The 26,006-nt window shown below is 48.3% G+C and overlaps 1 protein-coding gene across 1 annotated transcript; it reads left to right on the forward strand.

Annotated features, from left to right (window-relative positions):
* Nucleotides 1–4,852: 4,852 nt before the first annotated feature.
* LOC116359327 (gasdermin-E) lies at nt 4,853–25,401 on the forward strand. The gene is made up of 10 exons (XM_031812215.1): nt 4,853–4,982; nt 5,319–5,529; nt 6,675–6,867; nt 10,577–10,751; nt 17,865–17,985; nt 18,748–18,867; nt 21,623–21,750; nt 22,059–22,338; nt 22,536–22,609; nt 24,379–25,401. The coding sequence occupies exons 2-10, from the start codon at nt 5,319–5,321 to the stop codon at nt 24,604–24,606; spliced, it is 1,530 nt and encodes a 509-aa protein (XP_031668075.1). The 5' UTR covers nt 4,853–4,982; the 3' UTR covers nt 24,607–25,401.
* Nucleotides 25,402–26,006: the final 605 nt, after the last annotated feature.

Consider the following 26,006-nt stretch of genomic DNA (forward strand, 5'->3'; position numbering starts at 1 on the left):
CACCTGCTCTTTCCACGACATATAGACTGACTAGGTGAATCCGGGTGAAAGCTATGATCAATTATTGATGTGACTTGTTAAATCCACTTCAATCAGTGTAGATCAAATCAAATCAAATCAAATCAAATCAAATTTATTTATATAGCCCTTCGTACATCAGCTGATATCTCAAAGTGCTGTACAGAAACCCAGCCTAAAACCCCAAACAGCAAGCAATGCAGGTGTAGAAGCACGGTGGCTAGGAAAAACTCCCTAGAAAGGCCAATACCTAGGAAGAAACCTAGAGAGGAACCAGGCTATGTGGGGTGGCCAGTCCTCTTCTGGCTGTGCCGGGTGGAGATTATAACAGAACATGGCCAAGATGTTCAAATGTTCATAAATGACCAGCATGGTCGAATAATAATAAGGCAGAACAGTTGAAACTGGAGCAGCAGCACAGTCAGGTGGAAGTTGAAACTGGAGCAGCAGCATGGCCAGGTGGACTGGGGACAGCAAGGAGTCATCATGTCAGGTAGTCCTGGGGCATGGTCCTAGGGCTCAGGTCAGTTGAAACTGGAACAGCAGCATGGCCAGGTGGACTGGGGACAGCAAGGAGTCATCATGTCAGGTAGTCCTGGGGCATGGTCCTAGGGCTCAGGTCCTCCGAGAGAGAGAAAGAAAGAGAGAAGGAGAGAATTAGAGAACGCACACTTAGATTCACACAGGACACCGAATAGGACAGGAGAAGTACTCCAGATATAACAAACTGACCCCAGCCCCCCGACACATAAACTACTGCAGCATAAATACTGGAGGCTGAGACAGGAGGGGTCAGGAGACACTGTGGCCCCATCCGAGGACACCCCCGGACAGGGCCAAACAGGAAGGATATAACCCCACCCACTTTGCCAAAGCACAGCCCCCACACCACTAGAGGGATATCTTCAACCACCAACTTACCATCCTGAGACAAGGCTGAGTATAGCCCACAAAGATCTCCGCCACGGCACAACCCAAGGGGGGGGCGCCAACCCAGACAGGATGACCACAACAGTGAATCAACCCACTCAGGTGACGCACCCCCTCCAGGGACGGCATGAGAGAGCCCCAGCAAGCCAGTGACTCAGCCCCTGTAATAGGGTTAGAGGCAGAGAATCCCAGTGGAAAGAGGGGAACCGGCCAGGCAGAGACAGCAAGGGCGGTTCGTTGCTCCAGAGCCTTTCCGTTCACCTTCCCACTCCTGGGCCAGACTACACTCAATCATATGACCCACTGAAGAGATGAGTCTTCAGTAAAGACTTAAAGGTTGAGACCGAGTTTGCGTCTCTGACATGGGTAGGCAGACCGTTCCATAAAAATTGAGCTCTATAGGAGAAAGCCCTGCCTCCAGCTGTTTGCTTAGAAATTCTAGGGACAATTAGGAGGCCTGCGTCTTGTGACCATAGCGTACGTGTAGGTATGTACGGCAGGACCAAATCAGAGAGATAGGTAGGAGCAAGCCCATATAATGCTTTGTAGGTTAGCAGTAAAACCTTGAAATCAGCCCTTGCTTTGACAGGAAGCCAGTGTAGAGAGGCTAGCACTGGAGTAATATGATAAAATTTTTTGGTTCTAGTCAGGATTCTAGCAGCCGTATTTAGCACTAACTGAAGTTTATTTAGTGCTTTATCCGGGTAGCCGGAAAATAGAGCATTGCAGTAGTCTAACCTAGAAGTGACAAAAGCATGGATTAATTTTTCTGCATCATTTTTGGACGAATTTTTCATTTTTAGATGAAAGGGAGGAGACAGGATAAGATTGATTTTCAACCCTTGAGGCAACTGAGGCATGAATTGTGTATACAATGCATTCCACTTTTTGTTATGTTACTGCCTTATTCTAAAATTGATTAAATAGTTTTCCCCCCTCGTCAATCTACAAACATTACTCCATAATAACAAAGCAAAAACAAGTTTTTAGACAGTATTTTAGCAAATTGATAAAAAAACGGAAATATTACATTTACATTCAGTTGAAGTCGGAAGTTTACACATACCTTAGCCAAATACATTTAAAGTCAGTTTATCCTAAACCTAGCAAAAATTCCCCATCTTAGGTCAGTTAGGATCACCACTTTATTTTAAGAATGTGAAATGTCAGAGTAATAGTAGAGAGAATGATTTATTTCAGCTTTTATTTCTTTCATCACATTCCCAGTGGGTTAGAAGTTTACATACACTCAATTAGTATTTGGTAGCATTGCCTTTAACATTGCCAAACATTTCAGGCAGCCTTCCACAAGCTTCCCACAATAAGTTGGGTGAATTTTGGCCCATTCCTCCTGACAGAGCTGGTGTAACCGAGTCAGGTTTGTAGGCCTCCTTGCCCGCACATGCTTTTCCAGTTCAAATTTTCTATAGGTTTGAGGTCAGAGCTTTGATGGCCAATCCAATACGTTGAGTTTGTTGTCCTTAAGCCATTTTGCCACAACTTTGTAAGTATGCTTGGGGTCATTGTCCATTTGGAAGACCCATTTGCAACCAAGCTTTAACTTATAGCCTGATGTCTTGAGATGTTGCTTCAATATATCCACATCATTTTCCTCCCTCATGATGCCATCTATTTTGTGAAGTGCACCAGTCCCTCCTGCAGCAAAGCACCCCCATGGTTGGGATGGTGTTCTTCGGCTTGCAAGCCTCCCTGTGTTTCCTCCAAACATAATGATGGTCATTATGGCCAAACAGTTCTATTTTTGTTTCATCAGACCAGAGGACATTTCTCCAAAAAGTACGATCTTTGTCCCCATGTGCAGCTGCAAACCGTAGTCTGGCATTTTTATGGCAGTTTTGGAGCAGTGGCTTCTTCCTTGCTGAGCGGCCTTTTAGGTTATGTCAATATAGGACTCGTTTCACTGTGGATATAGATACTTTTGTACCTGTTTCCTCTAGCATCTTCACAAGGTTCTTTGCTGTTGTTCTGGGATCAATCTGCACTTTTCGCACCAAAGTACGTTCATCTCTAGGAGACAGAACGCGTCTCCTTCCTGAGTGGTATGTCGGCTGCGTGGTCCCATGTTGTTTATACTTATGTACTATTTTTTGTACAGATGAACGTGGTACCTTCAGGCGTTTGGAAATTTCTCCCAAGGATGAACCAGACTTGTGGAGGTCTACAATTTTTTTCCTGAGGTCTTGGCTGATTTCTTTTGATTTTCCCATGATGTCAAGCAAAGAGGCACTGGGTTTGAAGGTAGGCCTTGAAATACATCCACAGGTACACATCAAATGTACTAAAATTATGTCAATTAGCCTATCAGAAGCTTCTAAAGCCATGATATCATTTTCTGGAATTTTCCGAGCTGTTTAAAGGCACAGTCAACTTAGTGTATGTAAACTTCTCACCCACTGGAATTGTGATACAGTGAATTATAAGTGAAATAATCTCTGTTAATAATTGTTGGAAAAATTACTTGTGTAATGCACAAAGTAAATGTCCTAACCGACTTGCCAAAACTATAGTTCATTATCAAGACATTTGTGGAGTGGTTGAAAAACAAGTTTTAATGACTCCAACCTAAGTGTATGCAAACTTCTGACTTCAACTGTAAGTATTCAGACCCTTTACTCAGTACTTTGTGGAAGCACCTTCGGCAGCGATTACAGCCTTGAGTCTTCTTGGGTATGATGGTACAAGCTTGGCACACCTGTATTTGAGGAGTTTCTCCCATTGTTCTCTGCAGATCCTCTCAAGCTCTGTCAGGTTGGAAGGGGAGCGTCGCTGCACAGCTATTTTCAAGTTTCTCCAGAGATGTTCGAGTCTAGGTTCAAGTCTAGGCTCTCGCAAGGCCACTCAAGGACATTCAGAGACGTGTCCCGAAGCCACTCATGCGTTGTCTTGGCTGTGTACTTAGGGTTGTTGTCCTGTTGGAAAGTGAACCATCGTCCCAGTCTGAGGTCCCAAGCACTCTGGAGCAGGTTTTCATCAAGGATCTCTCTGTACTTTGCTCCGTTCATCTTTCCCTCAATCCTGACTAGTCTCCCAGTCCCTGCCACTGAAAAACATCCCCACATCATGATACTGCCACCACCATGCTTCACAGTAGGGATGGTGCCAAATTTCCTCCAGAAGTGACGCTTGGCATTCAGGCCAAAGAGTTCAATCTTGGTTTCTTGTTTCTCATGGTCTGAGAGTCCTTTAGGTGCATTTTGGCAATTCCAAGAAGGCTGTCATGTACCTTTTACTGAGGAGTGGCTACCACCTGGCAACTCTACCATACAGGCCTGTTTGGGGGAATGCTGCAGAGATGGTTGTCCTTCTGGAAGATTCTCACATCTCCACAGAGGAACTCTGGAGCTCTGTCAGAGTCTCGGCGCTCTAAAGCCAATTCCTTTGACCTCATGGTATGGTTTTTGCTCTGACATGCACTGTCAACTGTGGGACCTTATATAGACAGGTTTGTGCCTTTCCAAATCATGTCCAATCAATTGAATATACTACAGGTGGACTCCAATCAAGTTGTAGAAACATATCAAGGACAAGCGATTGAAACAGGATGCACCTGAGCTCTATTTCTAGTCTCATAGCAAAAGGGTCTGAATACTTATGTAAATAAGGGGGCTCTTGATGGGGCGTAATTAACTTATACTTTAATATGTATCATAGGGTTCTTCGTGGAGCCAAGCTTGTCTATCTATATCTATGCATTGAAAGTTCCATTACATGTAATAAAATATTATCATCATGGCTACATTATTTTGTCATGTTTTACCACAGATAGAACAATGAGAACATGTTTGGTTTCACTGTGCAGCTGGTGGTGCCCTGGACAGGAGGTGGAGATGGAAGCACTGAGAGATAGAACCAAAAGATAGAACCACTCCCAGTGCACGTTGCTGGAGAAAGGGGTGGAGCGAACCTCTTTGTTATCACGGTACTTATTCCGCTGTTGAGACAGAAATATCTACCTTTATCTAGACCGGTAACTCTAACTTGGAAGTGGCTTTCGCGTTCGGCCAAGATAAACGGTAAAATATATTGCTCTTGTAGGTAGCAGTAGTTTCAATTTTGAACATATCATCGTGAATTATGAACGCATAGATAGACGTCTATGAACGTTTACGAATAACAACCACAGTATTTTGACTCTGTGTAATGTCTGATTTCTTAGCGTATCCAGTCTGCTACTCATATGGCTCATAGGTCATGGCTTTAACGTTTTATTTTTTTAGATAGTAAATTAATGGGAACTTTTTCAATGTAAATATTATCGTATTATTAATCTTGTGTTCTTGTCGTGTTTGTTATCAGTTGCAAACAGAGACATCATACTCGATCATGTCTGTGTCTGTCTCCCATTGAAGATGTTTTCCACGGCCACAAGAAACTTTGTGGAGGAGATTGATGATGATGGCAGCTTGATCCCTGTGTCCAGTCTGATTGACTCAGACAAACTGGTCCCTCTCTCACTGGTTGTGAAACGCAAGCGTTTTTGGATTTGGCAGAAACCCAAGTACCTGCCCACTGATTTTACCCTCAGTGATGTGCTGACTGGAGACACACCCTTAACCCCAGGTAAACACAAGATCAGCCCCTCAGTTGAAATGATAGGCTGCACACCTGTACTTGCTACCTGTTTGTTTGCAGGTATAGGCTCCTCTCTCCCTCAGTGTGATACTGTGTGAATGTGTTCCTTGTGAAAGATCTGACTGTCGATTCTGTTGTCCATGCTACTGGAAAGATTATGAAGAGGATCCTATCATGATACATACAGAACCTTCAGAAGTATTCACACCCCCTGACTTTTTCAACATTTTGTTGTGTTACAGCTGGAATTTAAAATGGATTACATTTAGATTTTTTTGGTTGTCAATGGCCTAAACACAATGCCCCATAATGTCACAGTGGAATTATGTTTATCTGTTAGGTCCCTCAGTCGAGTAGTGCATTTCAAACACAGATTCAAGCATAAAGACCAGGGAGATTTTGCACCTATTGGTAGATGGGTAAAAAAAAAAGCAGTCATTGAATATCCCTTTGAGCATGGTGAAGTTATTAATTACACTTTGGATGGTGTATCAATTCACCCAGTCGCTATAAAGATACAGGCACCCTTCCTAACTCAGTTGCCAGAGAGGAAGAAAACTGCTCAGGGATTTCACCATGAGGCCAATGGTGACTTTAAAACAGTTACAGAGTTTAATGGCTGTGATAATAGATAGCTGAGGATGGTTCAACAACATTGTAGTTACTCCAGAATACTAACCTAATTGAGTGAAAAGAAGGAAGTGTGTATGCAACAAGTCACTAAAGTAATACTGCAAAAAATGTACAGCAATTCAATTTTTGTCCTGAATACAAACTGTTATGTTTGGGGCAAATCCAACACATTACTGAATACCACTCTCCATATTTTCCAGGATAGTGGTGGCTGCATCATGTTATGGGTATGTTTGTAATCGTTAAGGACTGGGGAGTTTTTCAGGATAAAAAAATACACGGAATGGAGCTAAGCACAGGCAGATTCACATTTTATCAGGACACTAACCTAAAACACAAGGCCAAATAAACACTGGAGTTGCATACCAAAAAGACAGTGAATGTCACTGAGTGGCCGAGTTCGTTTTTTATCTTAAATCTACTTGAAAATCTATGATCAAAAACCAATTTGACAGAGCTAGAAGAATTTTGGAAAACATTTTTGCTTCCCTCTCCTACAGTTGTGGTCAAGACTGATTTCCTAAAGTACCAAGGGACATTTGGTGACAACAAATCAGGAAACTTTGAGACAAATTTGGTTGCTGTAAACCTTAAAGTGGAGGGGAAAGACACATCTAAACTCCAGTCGTCCTTCGGCAGCCTGAAGAAAGAGGAGGTGGATGTACAGAAGTTGCTGCGCGACTCCAAAGACAAGTGAGTTCCTCTCTCTCTCTAATATGTACCTACAGTAACCCCAGGTTACACTCAGTTCACCTGTACATACAGTAACCCCAGGTTACACTCAGTTCACCTGTACATACAGTAACCCCAGGTTACACTCAGTTCACCTGTACATACAGTAACCCCAGGTTACACTCAGTTCACCTGTACATACAGTAACCCCAGGTTACACTCAGTTCACCTGTACCTACAGTAACCCCAGGTTACACTCAGTTCACCTGTACCTACAGTAACCCCAGGTTACACTCAGTTCACCTGTACCTACAGTAACCCCAGGTTACACTCAGTTCACCTGTACATACAGTAACCCCAGGTTACACTCAGTTCACCTGTATATACAGTAACCCACCAGGATGGCCTGGTGTCAAGAAGGGCAGCAAAGAAGAAGCTGAGGACTGGGGTAAAGTCATTTTCTCAGATGAATCCCCTTTCCGATTGTTTGGGGCATCCGAAAAAAAGCTTTTCTGGAGAAGACCAGGTGAGTGCTACCATCAGTCCTGTGTCATGCCAACAGTAAAGCATCCTGAGACCATTCATGTGTGGGGTTGCATCTCAGCCAAGGGAGTGGGCTCACTCACAATTTTGCCTAAGAACACAGCCATGAATAAAGAATGGTACCAACACATCCTCCGAGAGCAACTTCTCCCAACCATCGAGGAACAGTTTGGTGGTGAACAATGCCTTTACCAGCATGATGGAGCACCTTGCCTTAAGGCAAAAGTGATAACTAAAGTGGCTCGGGGAACAAAACCCCCATAAATTTGGGTCCATGGCCTGGAAACTTCCCAGACATTATTCCAATTAAGAAATTGTGGTCAATCCTCCAGAGGCGGGTGGACAAACATAAACCCCAAAATTCTGACAAACTCCAAGCATTGATTATGCAAGAATGGGCTGCCATCAGTCAGGATGTGGCCCAGAAGTTAATTGACAGCATGCCAGGGCTGATTGCAGAGGTCTTGAAAAAGAAGGGTCAACACTGCAAATATTGACTCTTTGCATCAACTTCATGTAATTGTCAATAAAAGCCTTTGACACTTATGAAATGCTTGTAATTATACTTCAGTATTCCATAGTAACATCTGACAAAAATATCTGAAGACACTGAAGCAGCAAACCTTGGAAATGAATATTTATGTCATTCTCAAAACCTTTGGCCACGACTGTACAGTGCAGTTGGAAAGTATTCAGACCCCTTGACTTTTTCCACATTTTTTAAAAACGTTACAGCCTTATTCTAAAATTGATTCAATAGTTTGTTTTTCTCATCAATCTACACACTATCCCATAATGACAAATCAAAAACAGCTTTTTAATTTAGTTTGCTAATAAAACTTTAAAAAATAAAAAATAATACATTTCCATAAGTATTCAGACCCTTTACTCAGTACTTTCTTGAAGCACCTTTGGCAGCGATTACAGCCGAGAGTCTTGGGTATGATGCTACAACCAAGATTTTACTCTTTGGCCTGAATACCAAGTGTCACGTCTGGAATAAACCAGGTACCATCCCTACAGTGAAGCATGGAGGTGGCAGCATCATGTTGTGGGGATGTTTTTCAGTAGCAGGGACTGGGAGACTAGTAAACTCAACAAATACAGGTGTGCCAGGCTTGTAGTGGCATACCCAAGAAGACTCTAGGCTGTAATCTCTGCCAAAAGTACTTCAACAAAGTACTGGGTGATGGGTCTGGTTACCTTTAACTGTGCATTTTTCAGTTAATGTTTTATACATTTTTTATTTAAAAAACAACTTTTTGCTTTGTCATTCTGGGGTATTATGTGTAGATTTACGAGGGGAAAAAACTATTTAAGCAATTTTAGAATAAGGCTGTAACGTAACGAAATGTGGAAAAAGTCAAGGGGTCTGAATACTTTCCGAATGCACTGTATATCACAGCATCTTTCCTCATGATCAGTGTTTCTTCTTTGCTGACTGTATGCAGTGACTATATTCTACCATATGGGCTGACTGTATTCTAACTACCAACACCATATGCAGTGACTATATTCTACCATATGGGCTGACTGTATTCTAACTACCCAACACCATATGCAGTGACTATATTCTACCATATGGGCTGACTGTATTCTAACTACCAACACCATATGCAGTGACTATATTCTACCATATGGGCTGACTGTATTCTAACTACCAACACCATATGCAGTGACTATATTCTACCATATGCACTGACTGTATTCTAACTGACCAACACCATATGCAGTGACTATATTCTACCATATGCACTGACTGTATTCTAACTGACCAACACCATATGCGCTGACTGTATTCTAACTGCCCATATGGGCTGACTGTATTCTAACTACCCAACACCATATGGGCTGACTGTATTCTAACTACTCAACACCATATGGGCTGACTGTATTCTAACTACCCAACACCATATGGACTGACCGTATTCTAACTACTCAACACCATATGGGCTGACTGTATTCTAACTGCCCATATGGGCTGACTGTATTCTAACTACTCAACACCATATGGGCTGACCGTATTCTAACTACTCAACACCATATGGGCTGACCGTATTCTAACTACCCATATGTGCTGACCGTATTCTAACTACTCAACACCATATGGGATGACCGTATTCTAACTACCCATATGTGCTGACCGTATTCTAACTACTCAACACCATATGGGATGACCGTATTCTAACTACCCATATGGGCTGACCGTATTCTAACTACCCAACACCATATGGGCGGACTGTATTCTGACAGCCCAACACCATATGTATGCTATAGTTAAAAAAGAAAAATAGATTTATAATACCAGTAAATGTATTAATGAAGCTGAACACCGCTTTATGCGTAGCCTGGAGAAATCCAGTCTGTCTGGTCTAACATCCAAATGTATTTATATAGCCCTTCTTACATCAGCTGATATATTAAAGTGCTGTACAGAAACCCAGCCTAAACCCCCAAACAGCAAGCAATGCAGGTGTAGAAGCACGGTGGCTAGGAAAAACTCCCTAGAAAGGCCAAAACCTAGAGAGGAAACAGGCTATGAGGGGTGGCCAGTCCTCTTCTGGCTGTGCCGGGTGGAGATTATAACAGAACATGGCCAAGATGTTCAAATGTTTATAAATGACCAGCAGGGTCAAATAATAGTAATCACAGTGAACAGGTCAGGGTTCCATAGCTGCAGGCAGAACAGTTAAAACTGGAGCAGCAGCACGGCCAGGTGGACTGGGGACAACAAGGAGTCATCATGCCAGGTAGTCCTGAGGCATGGTCTTAGGGCTCATGTCCTCCGAGAGAGTGAAAGAAAGAAAAGAAATGAAATTAGAGAAATTAGAAATACTCCAGATATAACAGATTGATCCCCCCCCCGACACAAACTACTGCAGCATAAATACTGGAGGCTGAGACGGGAGGGGTCAGGAGACACTGTGGCCCCACCCGATGATACCCACGGACAGGGCCAAACAGGCAGGATATAACCCCACCCACTTTGCCAAAGCACAGCCCCCCCCACCCCACAGCATTCCACTCCTTGCCACTGCTTGTCATGTTTGGCACAATGAGGAGTGGCATGTTGTCCCAAACAGACTGGGTTACTCCAAGCTACTTTATAATCATCCAAGAAACATAACTTGAATCATCTTTGCCCTCCTCAAATGACAACTATCTGATTTATTTGTCTCTCCTGCAGGATTTTGGACATGTCCCACTGTCTGATCCAGCAGACCCGTGAGAAGTCCAGGGAGGTGTTTGCGGTGGTGAAAGAGAGGATTGTGACGACCCAGCCGTGTTCGGTCATAGAGGAGGTCCAGGAGGGGGGGCAGTTAGGGGAGCTGCTGAGCTTCTGTGGGCCCAAGAGCACCCAGGTACATGGAGAGAGATGAAGAGCGTTGTAGGATTTGTTACATTAATCATCTCTATTTGTTAGGCTGGGATATTATATATTACAAGTGTTGAAGTTAACCATGTAGTTTACCCTGTATAGATGAATCTTTAAGCAGGGAAAATAGGGAAGAGGTTGACTCAAAGGGCAGCAGGCTGGATTGGACCTATGACAACATTGCAGACAGGCCTATGTGTGCTGGAGGCTGGATTGGACCTATGACAACATTGCAGACAGGCCTATGTGTGCTGGAGGCTGGATGGACCTATGACAACACTGCAGACAGGCCTATGTGTGCTGGAGGCTGCAGGCTGGATGGACCTATGACAACGCCGCAGACAGGCGTATGTGTGCTGGAGGCTGCAGGCTGGATTGGACCTATGACAACACTGCAGACAGGCCTGTGTGTGCTGGAGGCTGCAGGCTGGATTGGACCTATGACAACACTGCAGACAGGCCTATGTGTGCTGGAGGCTGCAGGCTGGATGGACCTATGACAACACTGCAGACAGGCCTGTGTGTGCTGGAGGCTGCAGGCTGGATTGGACCTATGACAACACTGCAGACAGGCCTATGTGTGCTGGAGGCTGCAGGCTGGATGGACCTATGACAACACTGCAGACAGGCCTGTGTGTGCTGGAGGCTGCAGGCTGGATGGACCTATGACAACACTGCAGACGGGCCTATGTGTGCTGGAGGCTGCAGGCTGGATTGGACCTATGACAACACTGCAGACAGGCGTATGTGTGCTGGAGGCTGCAGGCTGGATGGACCTATGACAACACTGCAGACAGGCGTATGTGTGCTGGAGGCTGCAGGCTGGATGGACCTATGACAACACTGCAGACAGGCCTATGTGTGCTGGAGGCTGCAGGCTGGATGGACCTATGACAACACTGCAGACAGGCGTATGTGTGCTGGAGGCTGCAGGCTGGATGGACCTATGACAACACTGCAGACAGGCGTATGTGTGCTGGAGGCTGCAGGCTGGATGGACCTATGACAACACTGCAGACGGGCCTATGTGTGCTGGAGGCTGCAGGCTGGATGGACCTATGACAACACTGCAGACGGGCCTATGTGTGCTGGAGGCTGCAGGCTGGATGGACCTATGACAACACTGCAGACAGGCGTATGTGTGCTGGAGGCTGCAGGCTGGATGGACCTATGACAACACTGCAGACAGGCCTATGTGTGCTGGAGGCTGCAGGCTGGATGGACCTATGACAACACTGCAGACAGGCCTGTGTGTGCTGGAGGCTGCAGGCTGGATGGACCTATGACAACACTGCAGACAGGCCTGTGTGTGCTGGAGGCTGCAGGCTGGATGGACCTATGACAACACTGCAGACAGGCGTATGTGTGCTGGGGGCTGCAGGCTGGATGGACCTATGACAACACTGCAGACAGGCCTATGTGTGCTGGAGGCTGCAGGCTGGATGGACCTATGACAACACTGCAGACAGGCCTATGTGTGCTGGAGGCTGCAGGCTGGATGGACCTATGACAACACTGCAGACAGGCGTATGTGTGCTGGAGGCTGCAGGCTGGATGGACCTATGACAACACTGCAGACAGGCGTATGTGTGCTGGAGGCTGCAGGCTGGATGGACCTATGACAACACTGCAGACGGGCCTATGTGTGCTGGAGGCTGGATGGACCTATGACAACACTGCAGACAGGCGTATGTGTGCTGGAGGCTGCAGGCTGGATGGACCTATGACAACACTGCAGATAGGCGTATGTGTGCTGGAGGCTGCAGGCTGGATGGACCTATGACAACACTGCAGACAGGCCTATGTGTGCTGGAGGCTGCAGGCTGGATGGACCTATGACAACACTGCAGACAGGCGTATGTGTGCTGGAGGCTGCAGGCTGGATGGACCTATGACAACACTGCAGACAGGCGTATGTGTGCTGGAGGCTGCAGGCTGGATGGACCTATGACAACACTGCAGACAGGCCTATGTGTGCTGGAGGCTGCAGGCTGGATGGACCTATGACAACACTGCAGACAGGCGTATGTGTGCTGGAGGCTGCAGGCTGGATGGACCTATGACAACACTGCAGACAGGCGTATGTGTGCTGGAGGCTGCAGGCTGGATGGACCTATGACAACACTGCAGACGGGCCTATGTGTGCTGGAGGCTGCAGGCTGGATGGACCTATGACAACACTGCAGACGGGCCTATGTGTGCTGGAGGCTGCAGGCTGGATGGACCTATGACAACACTGCAGACAGGCGTATGTGTGCTGGAGGCTGCAGGCTGGATGGACCTATGACAACACTGCAGATAGGCCTATGTGTGCTGGAGGCTGCAGGCTGGATGGACCTATGACAACACTGCAGACAGGCGTATGTGTGCTGGAGGCTGCAGGCTGGATGGACCTATGACAACACTGCAGATAGGCCTATGTGTGCTGGAGGCTGCAGGCTGGATGGACCTATGACAACACTGCAGACAGGCGTATGTGTGCTGGAGGCTGCAGGCTGGATGGACCTATGACAACACTGCAGACAGGCGTATGTGTGCTGGAGGCTGGATGGACCTATGACAACACTGCAGACAGGCGTATGTGTGCTGGAGGCTGCAGGCTGGATGGACCTATGACAACACTGCAGACAGGCGTATGTGTGCTGGAGGCTGGATGGACCTATGACAACACTGCAGACAGGCCTATGTGTGCTGGAGGCTGCAGGCTGGATGGACCTATGACAACACCGCAGACAGGCGTATGTGTGCTGGAGGCTGCAGGCTGGATTGGACCTATGACAACACTGCAGACAGGCCTGTGTGTGCTGGAGGCTGCAGGCTGGATGGACCTATGACAACACTGCAGACAGGCCTATGTGTGCTGGAGGCTGCAGGCTGGATGGACCTATGACAACACTGCAGACAGGCCTATGTGTGCTGGAGGCTGCAGGCTGGATGGACCTATGACAACACTGCAGACAGGCGTATGTGTGCTGGAGGCTGCAGGCTGGATGGACCTATGACAACACTGCAGACAGGCCTATGTGTGCTGGAGGCTGCAGGCTGGATGGACCTATGACAACACTGCAGACAGGCCTATGTGTGCTGGAGGCTGCAGGCTGGATGGACCTATGACAACACTGCAGACAGGCGTATGTGTGCTGGAGGCTGCAGGCTGGATGGACCTATGACAACACTGCAGACAGGCCTATGTGTGCTGGAGGCTGCAGGCTGGATGGACCTATGACAACACTGCAGACAGGCCTATGTGTGCTGGAGGCTGCAGGCTGGATGGACCTATGACAACACTGCAGACAGGCGTATATGTGCTGGAGGCTGCAGGCTGGATGGACCTATGACAACACTGCAGACAGGCCTGTGTGTGCTGGAGGCTGCAGGCTGGATGGACCTATGACAACACTGCAGATAGGCCTATGTGTGCTGGAGGCTGCAGGCTGGATGGACCTATGACAACACTGCAGACAGGCCTATGTGTGCTGGAGGCTGCAGGCTGGATGGACCTATGACAACACTGCAGACAGGCGTATGTGTGCTGGAGGCTGCAGGCTGGATGGACCTATGACAACACTGCAGACAGGCGTATGTGTGCTGGAGGCTGCAGCATTACTGCTGGACCTATGACAACACTGCAGACAGGCCTATGTGTGCTGGAGGCTGCAGCATTACTGCTGGACCTATGACAACACTGCAGACAGGCCTATGTGTGCTGGAGGCTGCAGCATTACTGCTGGACCTATGACAACACTGCAGACAGGCCTATGTGTGCTGGAGGCTGCAGCATTACTGCTGGACCTATGACAACACTGCAGACAGGCCTATGTGTGCTGGAGGCTGGATGGACCTATGACAACACTGCAGATAGGCGTATGTGTGCTGGAGGCTGCAGCATTACTGCTGGACCTATGACAACACTGCAGACAGGCCTATGTGTGCTGGAGGCTGGAGGCTGGATGGACCTATGACAACACTGCAGACAGGCCTATGTGTGCTGGAGGCTGCAGCATTACTGCTGGACCTATGACAACACTGCAGACAGGCCTATGTGTGCTGGAGGCTGGATGGACCTATGACAACACTGCAGACAGGCCTATGTGTGCTGGAGGCTGGAGGCTGGATGGACCTATGACAACACTGCAGACAGGCCTATGTGTGCTGGAGGCTGCAGCATTACTGCTGGACCTATGACAACACTGCAGACAGGCCTATGTGTGCTGGAGGCTGCAGGCTGGATGGACCTATGACAACACTGCAGACAGGCGTATGTGTGCTGGAGGCTGGATGGACCTATGACAACACTGCAGACAGGCCTATGTGTGCTGGAGGCTGCAGCATTACTGCTGGACCTATGACAACACTGCAGACAGGCCTATGTGTGCTGGAGGCTGCAGCATTACTGCTGGACCTATGACAACACTGCAGACAGGCCTATGTGTGCTGGAGGCTGCAGCATTACTGCTGGACCTATGACAACACTGCAGACAGGCCTATGTGTGCTGGGGGCTGCAGCATTACTGATGGACCTATGACAACACTGCAGACAGGCCTATGTGTGCTGGAGGCTGCAGCATTACTGCTGGACCTATGACAACACTGCAGACAGGCGTATGTGTGCTGGAGGCTGGATGGACCTATGACAACACTGCAGACAGGCCTATGTGTGCTGGAGGCTGCAGGCTGGATGGACCTATGACAACACTGCAGACAGGCCTATGTGTGCTGGGGGCTGCAGCATTACTGCTGGACCTATGACAACACTGCAGACAGGCGTATGTGTGCTGGAGGCTGCAGGCTGGATGGACCTATGACAACACTGCAGACAGGCCTATGTGTGCTGGGGGCTGCAGCATTACTGCTGGACCTATGACAACACTGCAGACAGGCCTATGTGTGCTGGAGGCTGCAGCATTACTGCTGGACCTATGACAACACTGCAGACAGGCCTATGTGTGCTGGAGGCTGCAGCATTACTGCTGGACCTATGACAACACTGCAGACAGGCGTATGTATGCTGGAGGCTGCAGCATTACTGCTGGACCTATGACAACACTGCAGACAGGCCTATGTGTGCTGGAGGCTGCAGCATTACTGCTGGACCTATGACAACACCGCAGACAGGCCTATGTGTGCTGGAGGCTGCAGCATTACTGCTGGACCTATGACAACACTGCAGACAGGCCTATGTGTGCTGGAGGCTGCAGGCTGGATGGACCTATGACAACACTGCAGACAGGCCTATGTGTGCTGGGGGCTGCAGGCTGGATGGACCTATGACAACACTGCAGACAGGCCTGTGTGTGCTGGAGGCTGCAGCATTACTGCTGGACCTATGACAACACTGCAGACAGGCGTATGTGTGCTGGAGGCTGCAGCATTACTGCTGGACCTATGACAACACTGCAGACAGGCCTATGTGTGCTGGGGGCTGCAGCATTACTGCTGGACCTATGACAACACTGCAGACAGGCCTATGTGTGCTGGAGGCTGCAGCATTACTGCTGGACCTATGACAACACTGCAGACAGGCGTATGTGTGCTGGAGGCTGCAGCATTACTGCTGGACCTATGACAACACTGCAGACAGGCCTATGTGTGCTGGGGGCTGCAGCATTACTGCTGGACCTATGACAACACTGCAGACAGGCCTATGTGTGCTGGAGGCTGCAGCATTACTGCTGGACCTATGACAACACTGCAGACAGGCCTATGTGTGCTGGGGGCTGCAGGCTGGATGGACCTATGACAACACTGCAGACAGGCCTGTGTGTGCTGGAGGCTGCAGCATTACTGCTGGACCTATGACAACACTGCAGACAGGCGTATGTGTGCTGGAGGCTGCAGCATTACTGCTGGACCTATGACAACACTGCAGACAGGCCTATGTGTGCTGGGGGCTGCAGCATTACTGCTGGACCTATGACAACACTGCAGACAGGCCTATGTGTGCTGGAGGCTGCAGCATTACTGCTGGACCTATGACAACACTGCAGACAGGCCTATGTGTGCTGGAGGCTGCAGCATTACTGCTGGACCTATGACAACACTGCAGACAGGCCTGTGTGTGCTGGGGGCTGCAGCATTACTGCTGGACCTATGACAACACTGCAGACAGGCCTATGTGTGCTGGGGGCTGCAGCATTACTGCTGGACCTATGACAACACTGCAGACAGGCCTATGTGTGCTGGAGGCTGCAGCATTACTGCTGGACCTATGACAACACTGCAGACAGGCCTGTGTGTGCTGGGGGCTGCAGGCTGGATGGACCTATGACAACACTGCAGACAGGCCTATGTGTGCTGGAGGCTGCAGCATTACTGCTGGACCTATGACAACACTGCAGACAGGCCTATGTGTGCTGGAGGCTGCAGGCTGGATGGACCTATGACAACACTGCAGACAGGCCTATGTGTGCTGGAGGCTGCAGCATTACTGCTGGACCAGCACGGCCACAGATGAATGCTTTTTAATGTATGTGGAGCAAAACGAGTAGTGAAGCGTGGATAGACTACTACAGTAGATCAGTCATATGAATGGCTGATCAGGATGTATTAACTCTGCCTTATGTTAGGCTCCTATTCTATGTCGTCATGTTCACTTCCCTTGACTGGTTTGAAGGCAAATGACTCAAGTGAAAGTCACCCAGTAAAATACTACTTGAGTAAGTCAAAAAGTATTTGGTTTTAAATATTCTTAAGTATCAAAAGTAAATGTAATTGCTAAAATATACTTAAGTAGTAAAAGTATCAATCATTTAAAATTCCTTATATTAAGCAAACCAGATGGTTCCATTTTCTTTTTTAATTTAATTTACGGATAGCCGGGGGCACTCTCCAACACTCTGAAATCATTTACAAATGATGCGTTGGTGTTTAGTGAGTGTGTCAGATCAGAGGCAGTAGGGATGACCAGGGATGTTCTCTTGATAAGTGTGTGAATTGGACCATTCAAAATGTAGCGAGTACTTTTGAGTGTCAGGGAAAATGTATGGAGTAAAAAGTACCTTCTTTTCTTCAGGAATGTAGTGAAGTGAAAGTAAAAGTTGTCAAAATATGAATAAAGTACAGACACCCCCAAAGATGACTTAAGTACTACTTTCCACAGGTGTCTGTAAAGGAGAACAGCAGCCTGCACAAAGACAGCAACGTGTCTCTGGAGATTCCTGCTCACACCGTCATCGCTTACGGTATTATAGAGCTGGAGATCAAACTCAACGGACACTATGGTGAGGGAGCCTTTATTTTCCAGTTTCTCAGGCAACAACACATGTTTTAAACTGTAAACCCTCACCTGGACCCATAATCAGACCATGTAGGTTGTATATTACAAAGCCTTATCAAGTGCATGGTCTCTGTTAATGTTCAGTAAGTCCAATGTATTTGAATGAGTGTCTGTATTAATACTACTGTCTCCTTGTCTTGTCCTCAGAGCTGTGCCTAATGTCCCACACTCTTGTTCCTCAGAGCTGTGCCTAATGTCCCACACTCTTGTTCCTCAGAGCTGTGCCTAATGTCCCACACTCTTGTTCCTCAGAGCTGTGCCTAATGTCCCACACTCTTGTTCCTCAGAGCTGTGCCTAATGTCCCACACTCTTGTTCCTCAGAGCTGTGCCTAATGTCCCACACTCTTGTTCCTCAGAGCTGTGCCTAATGTCCCACACTCTTGTTCCTCAGAGCTGTGCCTAATGTCCCACACTCTTGTTCCTCAGAGCTGTGCCTAATGTCCCACACTCTTGTTCCTCAGAGCTGTGCCTAATGTCCCACACTCTTGTTCCTCAGAGCTGTGCCTAATGTCCCACACTCTTGTTCCTCAGAGCTGTGCCTAATGTCCCACACTCTTGTTCCTCAGAGCTATGCCTAATGTCCCACACTCTTGTTCCTCAGAGCTGTGCCTAATGTCCCACACTCTTGTTCCTCAGAGCTGTGCCTAATGTCCCACACTGTTGTCCTCAGAGCTGTGCCTAATGTCCCACACTCTTGTTCCTCAGAGCTGTGCCTAATGTCCGACACTCTTGGGGGTTTTGAGGTGGATGGGCCTGTTAAGAAGAGCTTAGTGGGGGTGTCTGGTGCTCACGACGACACCCCAAAGAAGAGCTGCTTTCAGAGAGGTAACGAGACTAATGCAAGTTCCCCTCCTTTTGTAGGCCCACGTACCAATTTAAATAGTTGTTATTATCATTAGATTTCTGTCAGGGGAACTCAGTCGGGGTCTCAATTTACTGTTGAGAGGTAGAATAGTAGAATACACAATTGGTTGTGGATCAACCCTTTTTAGGTTGCTAAATTAGTCTAGCCAGCTGTCTAAACTTTGACATCAGCTGATATATCAAAGTGCTGTACAGGAACCCAGCCTAAAACCCCAAACAGCAAGCAATGTAGGTGTAGAAGCGCCCCCATTGATTTGGTTAGTCACTCACTCTGATATCATATTAAAAACTGCAAACATTGTTGCTTAGGGCAAAATCTGACTGCATGTGTGGGAATGGATGTGGGTTGGCAGACCCACGAGCCACTGCAGCCCCTTCAGGATGAGTTCATAAAGTTCCCCGTCCCTGGCCTAGTGGTGGAAGGCGTCCCTGGCCCAGTGGCGGTGCAAGGCGTCCCTGGCCCAGTGGCGGTGCAAGGCGTCCCTGGCCCAGTGGCGGTGCAAGGCGTCCCTGGCCCAGTGGCGGTGCAAGGCGTCCCTGGCCCAGTGGCGGTGCAAGGCGTCCCTGGCCCAGTGGCGGTGCAAGGCGTCCCTGGCCCAGTGGCGGTGCAAGGCGTCCCTGGCCCAGTGGCGGTGCAAGGCGTCCCTGGCCCAGTGGCGGTGCAAGGCGTCCCTGGCCCAGTGGCGGTGCAAGGCGTCCCTGGCCCAGTGGCGGTGCAAGGCGTCCCTGGCCCAGTGGCGGTGCAAGGCGACCCTGGCCCAGTGGCGGTGCAAGGCGACCCTGGCCCAGTGGCGGTGCAAGGCGACCCTGGCCCAGTGGCGGTGCAAGGCGACCCTGGCCCAGTGGCGGTGCAAGGCGACCCTGGCCCAGTGGCGGTGCAAGGCGACCCTGGCCCAGTGGCGGTGCAAGGCGACCCTGGCCCAGTGGCGGTGCAAGGCGACCCTGGCCCAGTGGCGGTGCAAGGCGACCCTGGCCCAGTGGCGGTGCAAGGCGACCCTGGCCCAGTGGCGGTGCAAGGCGACCCTGGCCCAGTGGCGGTGCAAGGCGACCCTGGCCCAGTGGCGGTGCAAGGCGACCCTGGCCCAGTGGCGGTGCAAGGCGACCCTGGCCCAGTGGCGGTGCAAGGCGACCCTGGCCCAGTGGCGGTGCAAGGCGACCCTGGCCCAGTGGCGGTGCAAGGCGACCCTGGCCCAGTGGCGGTGCAAGGCGACCCTGGCCCAGTGGCGGTGCAAGGCGACCCTGGCCCAGTGGCGGTGCAAGGCGACCCTGGCCCAGTGGCGGTGCAAGGCGACCCTGGTCTAGTGGTGGAAGGCGTCCCTGGTCTAGTGGTGCAAGGCGTCCCTGGCCTAGTGGTGGAAGGCGTCCCTGGCCTAGTGGTGGAAGGCGTCCCTGGCCTAGTGGTGGAAGGCGTCCCTGGAACAGTGGCGGTGCAAGGCGTCCCTGGTCTAGTGGTGCAAGGCGTCCCTGGTCTAGTGGTGCAAGGCGTCCCTGGTCTAGTGGTGCAAGGCGTCCCTGGTCTAGTGGTGCAAGGCGTCCCTGGTCTAGTGGTGCAAGGCGTCCCTGGTCTAGTGGTGCAAGGCGTCCCTGGTCTAGTGGTGGACGTATACTGAATGGAATGTTACATGTTGTTCTTTATGTAAAACTCTTAATGATCCCGTCACATTCAGGTTGTAGAACTGATTTACAACACATTTAACACAATGGTTGTTGTGATACAACTGTTATTTGTGTGATAAATTGTCTGCACAGAAATGTTTACTCAATCATTGTGCCGTGGCTCCACAGTCCACAACACTTGTGTAATTATTTTGGTTCAGAATAGCTCGTTGTGCCAAATGCGTTGTATATACAACATGTGTGTACAGGGCCAATGTCTAGCGTATCCTGTTGTAAATAAGGATTTGTTCTTCACCTTCTTGCCTAGATAAATAAATTACATCGGTAATATCAGAGCTCATAAGGAGGATCATGTAAAAGGTTATAGCACTGCCTTGGAGAGATCACTGGGAAGACGAATCCTCTAACAATTCACAAAAATAAATTCATACATTTGTCCCATTGTGGTTGTGTAACAGATGTATAATGTACTCTCCATGCGTTGTGTTTTCTCAAATCACTTGGGCCAGTGGTCCCAGTTGAGCATTTATTTCTGTTGTTACATGGGAAACAGCACGTTAGTTGTACAGGGCTGAACGGTATCGATGGCCACATCTGTAGCATGAAGACAACTGTGTTAGCAGTGGCTTATGTGACCATTACATCAGTGTATGCTAGCTAACACACTTATTTGCTGCAATCATATGCCAAAGCACATCCCAGAAAGCCCCTCAATCCCTAACAGGTACCATATACCCACACATGTATAAATCAGTAACGTACAGCAAACTTGTACACAATGTAAAATAGACAACAGTATTCAGAACGTCACCTACCCCTTGCATCACATTTACATACTGGGGAGACCTGACGTTCGCGATCTCCCCCTATCTGCAAGCGGGGCCAATCACAACACACCTTATTGTCATCAGAGTTGAACTAACCAATAAGAATGCTTGAACATTAAATACACATTTCTTTAGAGGCAAGTGGAAACATAACCAACCCTGTTACAGTTGCAGAATAAATCGTACACATGAGTTTCCTGGTTGTGAAATCTCTGATACGGTGGCAGCGGAGTCAAACTTCAGCTAGATGCAAAGTGTTTGTGTGTTGACAGAACTGGAGAAACTGAGTCGTCATTTCCAGCTGCTGTCAGTCCTGCCAGCAGACACACGTTCCTCTCTGCTCCAGCTCCTCAAGACAACCATGGAGGACAGAGAGACAGTCAGTGTGCTGGAGAGTGTGGTGAGTGAGATGTACAGAAACAGGGCACAAACACACACAGTCCTACAGTTATTTTCTATGAGCGGATTACTGGCAAGAATCAGCAGCTTTCTGAAAATGCTGAACATACTAACTTCTCATTATGTTCGGTCTGTCATCATTATAATCTACCATAGTATCCTAAATATCTTCTGTCTCGAACCTTCACATATGAGTCATTTACCAGACACTCTTATCCAGAGAGACTTAGTCAGTACATTCAACTAAGTTTAGCAGGAAAAAACAAACCACATCTCACCTATTCTTTCTAATAATGTCTCTTCTCACAGCTGGACCAGATGTGCACAGGTAAGACAGCTGACCTGGGGGAGGTTAAGGAAGTGTCTCAGATGCAGACAGTCCAGGCCATACTGAACCTTCTAGAGCAATCGGACTCCAGCCCAACACCCTCCCTCCTCAGTGATTCCAGCCAGACACGGTCCCTCCTCAGTGATTCCAGCCAGACACCCTCCCTCCTCAGTGATTCCAGCCAGACACCCTCCCTCAGTGATTCCAGCCAGACACCCACCCTCCTCAATGCCACTCATCTCATTATCAGTGCCATGGATGGTGAGACACTGAGCAGTGAATATTAGTTGACTAGTTGAATATTAAGTGGCCAGTTCAGTTCGTCACAACAGTCTACAGCCACTGCATTTATCAGGAAAACTGGCATCTCACTTCATGAACATTTTATTTTCTCAGAACCCACAATGCCCTGAAAACCACTTCCTGTTTCACACCATCTGTGAATCTTTATTTCTCAGGAATGACAGATGAGTGTCTCTCTGTGTTGGGATCCTGTTGCAGTCCTCTAGTCTTACAGGCCCTGCAGATCCTGGTGAGTTCACACTTCTCCTTTTGTTACACTTAGCCTGGTAAAAAAAAGTCTATACTTCTTCAAAAATACTGTACAGTTACAAACAACCTATGGGCCTCCCGGGTGGCGCAGTCGTCAAAGGCACTGCATCGCAGTGCTGGCTGTGCCACCAGAGACTCTGGGTTCGAGCCCAGGCTCTGTCATAGCCGGCCTCGACCGGGGAGGTCCATGGGGCGACGCACAATTGGCCCAGCGTCGTCCGGGTTAGGGAGGGTTTGGCCGGTAGGGATATCCTTGTCTTATCGTGCACTAGCGACTCCTGCGGCGGGCCGGGCGCTGTGCACGCTGACCAGGTCGCTAGGTGTACGGTGTTTCCTCCGACACATTGGTGCGGCTGGCTTCCGGGTTGGATGCGCGCTTGGTTGGGTTGTTTTTCAGAGGATGCATGACTCTCGACCTTCGTCTCTCCCGAGCCCGTACGGGAGTTGCAGCGATGAGACAAGACAGTAACTACTAACAATTGGATACCACGAAATTGGGGAGAAAAAGGGGGTAAAAAATAAATACTACACTGTCTGGTAAACAAGTCTGTATACTTCTTCAAAAATACAGTACTGTGTGACCTGTTCACCACTTGACCTGTTCACCACCTGGCCTGTTCACCACCTGGCCTGTTCACCACCTGGCCTGTTCACCACCTGGCCTGTTCACCACTTGGCCTGTTCACCACCTGGCCTGTTCACCACTTGGCCTGTTCACCACTTGGCCTGTTCACCACTTGGCCTGTTCACCACCTGGCCTGTTCACCACTTGGCCTGTTCACCACTTGGCCTGTTCACCACCTGGCCTGTTCACCACTTGGCCTGTTCACCACTTGGCCTGTTCACCACTTGGCCTGTTCACCACCTGGCCTGTTCACCACTTGGCCTGTTCACCACCTGGCCTGTTCACCACCTGGCCTGTTCACCACCTGGCCTGTTCACCACTTGGCCTGTTCACCACCTGGCCTGTTCACCACCTGGCCTGTTCACCACTTGGCCTGTTCACCACTTGGCCTGTTCACCACTTGGCCTGTTCACCACCTGGCCTGTTCACCACTTGGCCTGTTCACCACCTGGCCTGTTCACCACCTGGCCTGTTCACCACTTGGCCTGTTCACCACCTGGCCTGTTCACCACCTGGCCTGTTCACCACTTGGCCTGTTCACCACCTGGCCTGTTCACCACCTGGCCTGTTCACCACTTGGCCTGTTCACCACCTGGCCTGTTCACCACCTGGCCTGTTCACCACTTGGCCTGTTCACCACTTGGCCTGTTCACCACTTGGCCTGTTCACCACTTGGCCTGTTCACCACTTGGCCTGTTCACCACCTGGCCTGTTCACCACCTGGCCTGTTCACCACTTGGCCTGTTCACCACTTGGCCTGTTCACCACTTGGCCTGTTCACCACTTGGCCTGTTCACCACTTGGCCTGTTCACCACTTGGCCTGTTCACCACTTGGCCTGTTCACCACCTGGCCTGTTCACCACTTGGCTAAGCTAAATAAAGGTTCAATTAATTCAATAGTTGTTTGTAATAGATTAAGGGCGGCAGGTAGCCTTGCAGTTAGAGCGTTGGGCCAGTAACCCTGGCCGTGACCTCACTCTCTGTGGGTGTCCCAGGGGGAGTTGGGATATGCAACAAACACCTTTCCATTACCAACACGTGTGTAACAGGACAAATATAAACACTCCATTTTGAAATTGTCATTGCAGTATCTGATCATATTCCTGTGCTGCTTGTCCTCCAGGTGCAGCATGTGGCAGCAGGGAGTGGGGAGACCCTCTCTCTGAGAGATGCTGGTCTGGCTGTTCTGACTGAGGAGGAGGTGTATCAGAGGACAGAGAGTCTCTTTAGAGTGACCAAAGTTACACTGAAGAGAGAGGACGACACACTGAGGACAGAGATGAAGGACCAGCCTGGATACCTTCCTCTAGTCATGAGTATCACTGTGAAAGGCCTGGCCTCTTTAGTGTAAGGAGAGACTGAGTGAGAGGGAGGAGCGGTTTCCTTCCTCTCCGGCAACTGAGTTAGGAAGGGCGCCTGTATCTTTGTAGTGACTAGGTGTATTGATACACCATGCAAAGTGTAATTAATAACTTCACAATGCTCAAAGGGATATTCAATATGTGCTTCTTTTTTTTAAAACCCATCCACCAATAGGTGCCCTTCTTTGCGAACCATTGGTAAACCTGTGCTTGAAATTCACTGCTCGACTGAGGGACCTTACAGTTAACTGTGTGTGGGGGTCGTCATTCAAAAATCATATTAAACACTATTGCACACACAGTCCATGGAACTTGTGATTATTTAGGCTTGCCATAACCAGTTTTTAATTTTTAATTCCTTTGTAAACAATTCCACTGTGACATTGGGGTATTGTATGTAGATCAGTGACACAAAATCTCAATGTAATCAGGTTGTAACAACAACGTGAAAAAAAGTCAAGGGGTGTGAAGTCTTTCTGAAGGCACAATTACCGGAAAACGTTGTCATGGCCAATAGGAGTGATCTAACCTTACAGGATCAGTATTAAGACTAACCTTACAGGATCAGTATTAAGACCAACCTTACATGATCAGTATTAAGACCAACCTTACAGGATCAGTATTAAGACCAACCTTACAGGATCAGTATTAAGACCAACCTTACAGGATCAGTATTAAGACCAACCTTACAGGATCAGTATTAAGACCAACCTTACAGGATCAGTATTAAGACCAACCTTACAGGATCAGTATTAAGACCAACCTTACAGGATCAGTATTAAGACTTTACAGGATCAGTATTAAGACTTTACAGGATCAGTATTAAGACTAACCTTACAGGATCAGTATTAAGACCAACCTTACAGGATCAGTATTAAGACCAACCTTACAGGATCAGTATTAAGACCAACCTTACAGGATCAGTATTAAGACCAACCTTACAGGATCAGTATTAAGACCAACCTTACAGGATCAGTATTAAGACCAACCTTACAGGATCAGTATTAAGACCAACCTTACAGGATAAGTATTAAGACCAACCTTACAGGATCAGTATTAAGACCAACCTTACAGGATCAGTATTAAGACCTTACAGGATCAGTATTAAGACCTTACAGGATCAGTATTAAGACGACACCCAAGAACTGTTGAGTGTTTTAAAAGGCGTTATTCAATCCAACGTGTGTTATAGAGTAGTGCACTGGACAGCTGACCATGATTAAAGACTTGTTTGTGGACATTATCATTCACGGCAGAAGGTGCATCAAGTGTAAATGACCTTTAACAGTCACTGCTCTATGATAACGCTTTAGGATTGAATCCTGGCCTAAAACTACTCCTCAGAATTGGGAGCGTGTCAAGGGATCTATTCAATCCGCATCGCAAAAGT

The sequence above is a fragment of the Oncorhynchus kisutch genome, unplaced genomic scaffold (genome assembly GCF_002021735.2).
Source record: "Oncorhynchus kisutch isolate 150728-3 unplaced genomic scaffold, Okis_V2 Okis02a-Okis13b_hom, whole genome shotgun sequence".
Classification (NCBI taxonomy): domain Eukaryota; kingdom Metazoa; phylum Chordata; class Actinopteri; order Salmoniformes; family Salmonidae; genus Oncorhynchus; species Oncorhynchus kisutch.

Excerpts from the sequence above, each read along its gene's own strand:
- LOC116359327 (XM_031812215.1), top strand. The coding sequence starts at position 5,319 with ATGTTTTCCACGGCCACAAGAAACTTTGTGGAGGAGATTGATGATGAT. Across the intron at positions 17,986-18,747 it reads CAAACTCAACGGACACTATG|AGCTGTGCCTAATGTCCGAC; the intron begins GTGAGGGAGCCT and ends CTTGTTCCTCAG. Across the intron at positions 21,751-22,058 it reads TCAGTGTGCTGGAGAGTGTG|CTGGACCAGATGTGCACAGG; the intron begins GTGAGTGAGATG and ends CTCTTCTCACAG.